The sequence below is a fragment of the Manihot esculenta genome, chromosome 15 (genome assembly GCF_001659605.2).
Source record: "Manihot esculenta cultivar AM560-2 chromosome 15, M.esculenta_v8, whole genome shotgun sequence".
Lineage (NCBI taxonomy): Eukaryota > Viridiplantae > Streptophyta > Magnoliopsida > Malpighiales > Euphorbiaceae > Manihot > Manihot esculenta.
In genome coordinates, this window is record NC_035175.2 from 3,965,199 (window position 1) to 3,975,336 (window position 10,138).

Here is a 10,138-nt window from a genome sequence, read left to right on the forward strand (position 1 = left end):
AAGAATATCTAAAAATATCTCCATCAGTTTCTATTTATTGGAAACTATATATGTAGCATCTCAATTGAAACTGGAACTGGAAGTGGTGCCGGAGCCGGAGCTGGTGCTGGAACTACTACTTGGGGGATCAATTGCTACCCAAAGCAAAGACACTGTAATTGATATTAGCCCTGACCAAACATAAACAATAGTTGGCACTCTTCCTCTCCTACCCAACAACCCTTTAATAAAAGGGAACATGTGAGTCAACACCCATAAGCTGAAAAAGGATCCTCCAATAAGCCTACCCCATTGTGGCAAGACACTATATATTGTCCTCGACACTCCAATCACAATAGCAATCAAGTTAGCTATTATGATAGTTAGCGGCATTATGAATAGACTTGTCCATTTAACCATATACAGATCAGCATAAATGTCATCTTCATCTTCTCCTGCAGACTTTGAGGTTAACGTAAAAGAAATCTCAATACCTGCTACGACTTTTAAAACCCCTTGCAGAACAGCAGCAAAGTGAGCACTAGTGCCTCCAATGACCCAAAACTGCTCGTTTCGCCACCACTCCTCGAGACCAATTCCAGACCATTTTACTTCAAGAAGGGACAGGAGAATTAGTGTTATAGTGATGACAAGGAGGTACAGTAAGAAAGCTATATTGAGCGATGAAACAATGAATTGTCCTGAGATGAGGGAAAGTGCTGGTAGGAAGCAATATGCCACCAGAAAGAAGGAGGTGAAGGGATAGATGCCAACATTTAGGTAAGCAATGCGTTGTAGGAACTTCAGTCGCCTGGTTGCTAGAAAGGCATTGTTTTTGGAGAAAAAGATTTCGACGGAGCCAGTAGCCCATCGGAGTACCTGATGAAGACGGTCAGTAAGGTTGATAGGTGCTGTGCCCCTGAAGGCATCTCGCTTTGTTACGCAGTAAACGGACCGCCATCCACGGTTGTGCATCCTGTAACCTGTGACCACATCTTCTGTCACTGACCCATAAATCCAACCAATCTTTTCGCCCCACTCTGTCTTGTCCTCGTACCTGTGCTCAAAGACATCTACTGTAAGGACAATTTAATTGCCATGGTAACATCGACCTTTGAAAGGGATTTGAATGAACAAATTTGAAGCAATGCAAGCCCACAATCTTGAGGTTGTTAATTGACATAGCTATGAGTTTTATAAAATGTCTTTTCTTTTATGGTTCCTGAAATGAAGCTAATGGGGAAAGATCTTCATATTCAAATAGTTTCTAGAATCCTTTATGTAAATTTGACACATGATTCGGTTTATCTCATAAGCAGCTAAAGAAAGAATTATGATCCAGTAAGGCATGTAAATGATCATACTAAGTGCTTGAAAATAAATTAGCAAAACAGTTTACCAGCAGGAAATGACAGCAACTGACTCAGCAACAGTAGGTGCGTCTAATGGGGGACGGGCCACCAGCAGTGCACCAGGAGGCCTCCCATTCTTTATTGAAACATGGTCGGAAAGTGGCCGTCCTTGGAATTCGGCAACGGCAATGGACTCGTTAAACATACCTGAATTCCCGAACTTCTTTGGCAGATTCAAGTCAGGATGTGCAGTTAGGGGCTGGGTTTCCGATTCCTCTTCCGATTGAAGTTGTGGAGCCTTGTTCTTCACTTGGCCGAACATCCCATCGTATTCGTTTGCTCTTGGAGGAAGGAATCCATATAGTGCATACCTCCGAAACATGCACCCAGTTCCTACATACACTGGCCCTTGAAGCCCATCAAGTGCTCGCATGCTTCCTGTTTTGCAGCAACGTATCATTGTTCAGCAGTTCAGCTTAGGAGTAAAGCAAAAATGAAATGTAAACAGTGGCAAATCCATAATATTACCATCAAAGAAGACAAAGTTATGATTTGCATATCGATCAGAGGGATCAATCCCTTCAAATCTTTGTGGAAATTGGATGTAGCATATGCGATCACCCCCACGATCCATCATAAAGCACATGCCCTCCCTTATAGCCATTGAATTATAGATGTAATGGTCACAATCTAAATTGAGTATAAATGGTCCGTTGGACAATACGGCCGAAGCTCTAACCATAGCATTCATGGCTCCAGCCTTCTTGTTGTGGTCATAACCAGGCCTCTTTTCACGAGAGACATATGCAAACATTGGTATCCTAATATCAACCCCAGTGAAGTCCAGTTTCTTCTCGTCAGGCTGACCCATCACCGGATCACTTTCTGGGACCTTACTCATTATCTGCATGGTTTTAATTAATTAACGTTTAGACTTTCAAGAACTGTTCAACATTGAACCAGACTCGTAACATCAACCAGTTAAGAGCAAAGAGACCTGTACGATGCCAGCATGGTCCCCCTTTGAGTGATCAGCAGTTGGATTGAGCCACGTTCCAGGCCATTGGGTGCCATCAGCCATCCAAGTAGCTTTCTCCACATTGACCCCTTCTGCAGGCAATGCGCCATCGTTTTTCTCCCGGGCAAGTTTTTTCTCCTTTCTCTCCTCCTTTTTGTTATATGATTCGCTTCTCCTACGTATTACTTCAGGGAGACCATTGATCCTCACCTTGAACTCATCATACTCTCTCTTGATCCAGCGGCGATCCTTCACAAAATCAGGCCTCTTCTTGTTCCTGGTAGGGTCGGTTTTCTGGTTGAAGTAACTATCAGGATTCCTCGGCTCAATGTTGTGTTTTCGACAAAATGGCACCCATATCTGCGTATGCAAGCAAAAATTTGTTATTTGAACAGTTTCACTTTCAGTAGAAAGCACGCATAAATTATAATATATCTATCTCAATGCCATAAAACCTCGGCGAAGCGGACGGCCTCAGCCATGGCTTCAAAGGTGAGGATGGCGCCACCATCGTCAGAAATGTAGCCTGAGACCTTCTCAACAGGGTAGTCAACTGCAAGAATTGACAAAATTGTGTTTGCAGTGACGAGTGGTGGTTCCTTTTCAGGGTCGGCGGTTGAGACGAAGACATCAACACCAGGAAGGTCTGAGCGGCCGGTTGGGTTAGAAGGGGAAGGCTTCTCGAACTTGTCCCGGAGGGCAGCTAGATCCGTAGCTCTGTTGATGGGGTTGAGCTTTGGTAGAATGTCTAATAGCCATGAGATTGCAAACCAAATCTCACAAACAATGGATATTCCCCATAACCACATTGCGTCTCTATTAGGATTTGTGACTCGCCATGTCAGGAAGAAAGATAGAATTATCATTCGAAGAACTATAAGCACCCTGTTCATGAACAGCTTATATTAGCAAATAATTTCATTAATTATAAATATTTCAAATACCTGATTATAAATTTATTTTTCTAATATACAGTGATATTTATTTATTTATCTATTGCAAGTTAAAACACATGCACGTATACCTGTAAGGGCTGAGAACAGCAGCTGGAACTGGAATCTTCCTAGTGAGAGGTTTCCATGGCTTGTCCATAAAATCAGACATACTCAGTCCTGTGTCCGGACCATAAGATTCCCCTTCCGACCAATATGCATTTCCAACACCATATGTTCCTTTGGTCTCAAACAACCAACGGTTGTGATCAAAATCTTGTGTTTGGCTCCTCAACAACATTGATTTACTGTTTGATTTCATTATTGTCATTCTTCTAGTGCCTCCACCATCACCATTATTGCTATAGTTATCTTCTTCTTCTCCTATCTGCCTACCCATCCGCGACTCTGACCCAAACCGGCTTGTTGTGTGTGAGCCAGGTCCATCAGGTTTATTGTCTGAGGAGGATCCAGCAGGTTGGTTATCAGGGGTAGGGGGCATCATAACAGTGTAATTTATATAGTCATTTTGACCTGAAAAATCATTGGACGTATCCATATCATCATCTCTTGACAAGCTCATTATCCGACCACTTGCTGTCCGACGTGTAAATTTCACGGCCTGAGGAGGGCGACCGGCACTAGATGGTGGTGAGTTCAATGCCTTGTCTTTTGATTTGGACGAGGCTGCCATGTTGATGTTGTTATTTTGATTTTCTGTCATTAAAAAACATGTCTTTTCATGACAGGAAATTGCTCTCTTTCACATAAAAATTATGGGATTTATTTCTATTTTTTACTCCTTAATTTAAGCATAGCCTCTTTCTGTGTGTCCTCTAAGCTCTGACAATTATAGGTATCGAATGAAACCTTGCCATCCTCGTGTGGTGACAAACAAAACCAATGTCCATTTAAAACTTCTTGAAGACTTCTCGGAGCATTGGAATTCGGAAGCAACTATCAATTGGACTTGGCTGACTGAAAACGGTCTGGCTCTTGTATTCATCATCTTACAAGCCTATGGCACAACCAAAAACTGCATGGCATTCGTTTTTTCACCTCGAGATCTAACGATATCAAAGGCGAGTGTTTTTTTTTTCCCCCTAAAAATGGTGTAGCGCATTAACCATTTAGATGATAGTTAAAAAAATAATTGGTATTATAAATTATATTTAAAAAGAAATATAACCCAGTAAAATATGTCTTGTATTAATATTTTTAAATAAAATTTATTATAATTTCAAATAACATGTTAATTTTAAATGCAGTGAAATGCATTTAAAAATATCACTAAAAAAATTGGTGAAATTATTTTTTTTTAAACGGACACAAAACTCCATGGCATACATATTCGCGGGGGATTGTGCACAAGTATTTTTTTTTTAAATATTATTTGATCCAATTAAAATATATAAAAATAGAAAAAATTCAATTTTTTTAAAAATATAAATATAAATACTAAACAAATAGATAATATAGACTTTGCCTTTTGCTTTTATGTGTGTATATATATAAAAAATTTTTGCTCCATTGATTTATTAAACCCTCAATTATTATAGTCCAATACTTTTTTTTGTTAAAATTAGTAAATTAATAATTAATCTAGCTCATTATATATATATATATTTGAACAAATATGTAATTTTTTTATATTTTGTATTTTACAATTTTATTATAATTTAGATATTATTTCTTTAATAAGCATACTTTAAATACACGTTAATGCAAGTGTTATGATGTATTTTTGTTTTATTGATATGGATTTTCGGCACCTATGTTTTGGGTAAGTCTACCTCTATAAATACTTTTTATGTTTAATTATAATTTTTTTTTTGAAATGGAAATTAGAAATTGATGGAGTAAGACCTAAAATCCTTCAGATTTATTCAAATGCACTTACCATCAGACTACCGCATATTTAATTATAAATTTTAAAAGTTATTTTTTTAATATTTATTTTTTATTAACAAAAATAAATAAATGGATCATAATTCAAACGAATTAAAATAATTCATCGTAATTAATTTGGAGTAGTTTTATTCTTCATCTTTAACGTATTAAAAAGTAACTGAAATTTTGAATAGTAATATTATATCAATAGGGTTTTATACCTCCTTTGTATATAATTTTAATAAAAATATAAATTTTAATTAATTGTGCTAAAATTAATGCTTTAAGTATATACTCTTTAAATTATGGCAATTTTATCAATACATGCCAATTTTTATATCTTCATTCATATGCCATTTAGATTCTATGTATGATCTCAAAGTACCATTTAAAATAATAATTTTTTATTATTATAATTTGTTTTGTTTTTTTAAATATGTACAATAGTATACCAATCAAAATTATGAGCAGGTCAAAAAAATAAATAAAAATTCTGTTAATATAATAATTTATTTATAATTTTTATCGGTAATAAAATGTTTTTTTTTGTAATATTATACATTTTAATGTATTACTACATTTGTTAATGTAATATTTTATTAATAATTTTTCATGAACGGTGATTAGGGGTGATTAGGGGTGAGCAGTATTCGATTCAAATCAAAAAAGTCGATCGAATCGAACTGATTTAAAAATTTAGTTCAGTTTTTATACATTTCGGTTCGGTTCGGTTTTTAATTTCAGAAATTTTGGTTATTTCGATTCGGTTCGATTTTGATTAGAAAAAAACTGAACCGAACCGATTAGTGATAATAATATATTTTTTCAATAATATAGAGAAATTAAATCATATTAATATTAAAATATTTTAATTAAATTTTAAAATATTAAAAATAAAATATAAAAAATAAAAAAATTATTAAAAATCAAAACCGATTAAACCGAATCGAATCAGATCGGTTCGATTCGATTCGGTTTCTAATCAAAATCAATTCGATTCGATTTTTATAAACAATAAAATTTTAATTTTTAATTTATTTAATTCAATTCAATTTTAAACTGAATTAACCGAATATGAACCGAATGCTGATCCCTGACGGTGGGAAAGGTACAGCATATTGGCTATTATGTCATATTTATTTTCCACTAACGACTTTATTAGTCGCCTGCAGCCTTCAAACTTCTAATATCTCTTTTGTTTTTGGGCGTGCATTATTTTACTTTTATTTTTAAAATTAAAGATACTTTTAATTTTCCAGGACATATAAAATGTTTCAACTCCTAGTATCCTGTTTTCATGGCGTGCATTGTTCAAGATTATTTATAAAGTTAATTTGAAATTTTTTTAACTCTAACAACAAATGGTATTTTTTATTTTATCAAATATAGATATAGTTTGCATTTTTTTAAAGTTCCAATCGGATTCAGTTAAAGATACTACAAAATTATAATTAAAATAACATAAATCAAAAAATAGATGGAGAATAAACTAAAAAAAAAATAGCAAAACAGTCCCTAATCCACAGATCACTGGACGCGTAGCAAGAAATGCCGCACCGACAATACTGATAAGCTAACTAAGTCACCGCACCGATACTATTACCATCGCAGCAATCCTAGCAAGCTCAACAGTAAGGAAATAAGTAATAAAAAAAAGTCCAATGAAATCAATTGCAAAATCACCAAAATCGAAGCAGAAAGAAATAAAAGGAGGCTTATAAGAGTAATTCATTTTAGCATTTCATCACTGATCCTTAAATATGCAATCAAATCATCCCATCAGTGACGTCTCGCTCTACTCATAAGAGCAGAAAAGCCACACCAACCAACAAAAATAGAAACCCACAACAACAAAAAAAAAACAAACACAACCAAAAATCAAAATTATGGAAGCGTACACGATAATGGTATCTTGCTGTGCTGGCTTGCTTATTGTTTTCGCCGTAGTTGAACAACAGTTTGTATGGGTGGTCGACGCTGGATTGGTGCGGTGCGGTGGATGCTCTCACGTCGGTTTCTATCCGTTCCTGGGTTAGGATGCTGAGTTGATCTCCTGGGTTGGGTTTTATATTTTTTTTTTACTATAAAGCTGGTTTTTTTTATATTTAATTTTAGTTTGATTGCATTTTGCTGAAATGTAATTTTATTTGCGTTTATAAAAATAAAAAATATCATTCTTTATTTTTAAATACTTTAATCATCAAACAAATATTAATACCATTAGATGTACCATAATCTTGTAGCATGTGAATTTGTTCAAATTAAATAGAATGCTCAAAATAATTGTATTAAAATTTGAGAATTAATCTATTTTGTTTGTTTATTAAATTATTAACTTTTCACCATCATTAAATTATATATATTTATCATAATACTACTTAATTACCATCAATCGGTCAACATTTTATAATTAAAATAAAATAAATCATCTCAAATGAGAAGCTATTTTATTTTTAAAATGAATTATTGTGTTAATTTTTTTTTTGTTTAGATTTCGTATACTTATAAAAATAGATAAATTTTATAATATAATTACTATATATATAACGATTATATATTAATTATGGTGATTTTATATAGATTTCACTATAAATAATAGTTAATATATAAAATATTTTTTATATAATAATTATATTAGATAATTTATAATAAAAAAAAAAACAGAAATGTGCATTGATCAAGGAAGGTTTAAGTCTTTAGAATATAAATAGTTTAGCAATTTGATTATACACTCCTTAATGCAACATAATCATACTTCTTGGTTTTAACTGGTTGAATCTCCCCTTTCTCATTAGTGTTGATGGATTGAGTAATACTTTATTATTTTTATTTTCCATATTTTATTGGTAATTTTTTATCTAACAAAAAAATTTATTCTAAATATATATGAAAATCTAAAAAAATGTAAAGCTTTTTCAAAATCAGAATATTCAATCAATTGACTTATGGAGTCACATTTGGCTGCAAATGCAAAATCGAAAGATATGTACACAACTCTGGACCCATCGAAATTGAACCTTTAGTCAATGTAATGCTGCAGTCAGAGGAACAATTGTGCATCGCAAGAATTAATTAATCGCAAAGGAACAGAACACATGCTGGTAAAATAGAACACACATGATTTTCGAATTTTGAGTGTAGATCGCAATCCATAAGAAAGATTACTAACGTTTGATAGATGGAATAAAGAAAAAAGACCCCCTTCTCTAATTCAAATGAGTTTTTCAGCAAGTAATTTACTTGCTTTATAATAAAAGAGTAGAAAATTTAAAAAAAAATATCAATTAAATAAATAAAATTTTAACCTGCTGAGAATTTGAAATTTTTTACTCTAAGCAAGCAAGGCCAAAAGAGGTATCAATGGCTGCACAGATTGTGTTGTTTTCTTAGCGGAGAAAAAATGTGTGTACCTTTTCCACCTTTGTGGATATCCAACTGCTCGTGCCCAGTTACCCACTTTTACTTTCTCTTTCGTTGGTGCTTTTGCCTTTTGTCGTCACTCTTAAGACTTCGGAGTCCAAATTAGGGGCGGTGAATTAAAAATAAAAATAGAAATCAATTTTAAGTTCCATAAACTCCGTGGAATTATTCGTTGATCAAGTATTTAACTTTCATGCAATTTAATGCAGCTGCGAAAAGTAATTGTTCTCTACGCTTGGCGCACCAAAACATTTTGGAATTTCGGTTTTGAGAGGGTCATATTTCGCATTTAAAAAATCATTACATTTAAAGGTAATTACAGACGCATTCATGAAATTTTACAAAATCCATAATGTAATATTTTATTAAATTTTTTATAATAAATTAATTTTTGAAATTTAATTTTCATCGGTTAATTGATTATTAATTAAAAGTTAAATATCTTTAAATAACTAAATATCTCTCCAAGTGATCCGTGTTTTTTTAATAAAGAATAATTTTTATTTATTGTTTTAATAATAAAAAATTGATAAATTGTTATTTTAATTTTAAAGATGGGTAAATTTATGAATTTTATTCAATGTTTTTTTATTCATTATCATAATAAATAATTTTAATTTTTAAAATATAAAAATTAATATTTTATAATTTTTTATATTTATAAAAATTAATTTAGATGTGATATTCTGAAATTTAGATAATATGATTTACGGTAGTTGTATAAACTTGGTCCATGAGAAGGATTTTTTTTTCTTTTTATTCATTTATTCTTACTTGTCAGGACGTCTGACGATTTTTTTGCTACAGTGACACTTATTTCTGTTGAACAGATCTATATATACAGTAGTGTCAGTCTCCTTATCTATGTCAAAGGTCATTTAATTTTTATGTGTATGCGAATAAAACTGTGAAAAAATTAGGCCTGCTTATTTCTCATCACGTTTCATCACCGGACAGACTTCCTTCTAACTGGATTTGGGCTCAGAGACGATCCAGTTTGCTATGCGTTCTGGGACCCAAGCCTAAAATGATGGACATGTCTTTCTACATACGTACCAAACTCTACTTTTGCGGATCCAGACTCTGTCTAAATGAGCACGAAATCCAATAATTATCAAAATGCATTTCAATTAGGATGTAAATATAAAAGTTAATCTTTAATTTTAATTAAATATAAAAAATTTTATATTTATATAAATAAATTTAGATGAACTCTAACTATGATATATAAATATAAAAATTAACTTTAGTTTTTAATTAAATATAAAAATTAATTTTTAATTTTTATATCTACATAACATAAAAATTAATTTTAAAGAGAAATTAAATAAAAATTATTAATTTTAACTTTTAATTTTTATACTTACAGAATAGATATCATTTGTATAACACCTCATTAGCTTTTTTTTTTTTCAAAAGAAAGAATATGATTAATGATTAAAAAAATCAATTTGCCGTTTTTTTCTGGCGGAGCATCGCACCGCTAGAAGTCAAATTCGGTGCGAAAGCAAAGTAGCAATCACCCGCTGCCAAACCATAGTATATAA

The 10,138-nt window shown here is 32.4% G+C and overlaps 1 protein-coding gene across 1 annotated transcript; it reads right to left on the minus strand.

Annotated features, from left to right (window-relative positions):
- Nucleotides 1-31: 31 nt before the first annotated feature.
- Nucleotides 32-3,975, minus strand: LOC110602541 (cellulose synthase-like protein D1). Its single transcript, XM_021740084.2, has 6 exons — nt 3,374-3,975; nt 2,805-3,234; nt 2,329-2,709; nt 1,860-2,235; nt 1,379-1,769; nt 32-1,036 (listed from the first exon to the last, which is right to left on the minus strand). Exons 1-6 carry the CDS (start codon nt 3,973-3,975, stop codon nt 61-63), a joined length of 3,156 nt encoding a protein of 1,051 aa, XP_021595776.1. The 3' UTR covers nt 32-60.
- Nucleotides 3,976-10,138: the final 6,163 nt, after the last annotated feature.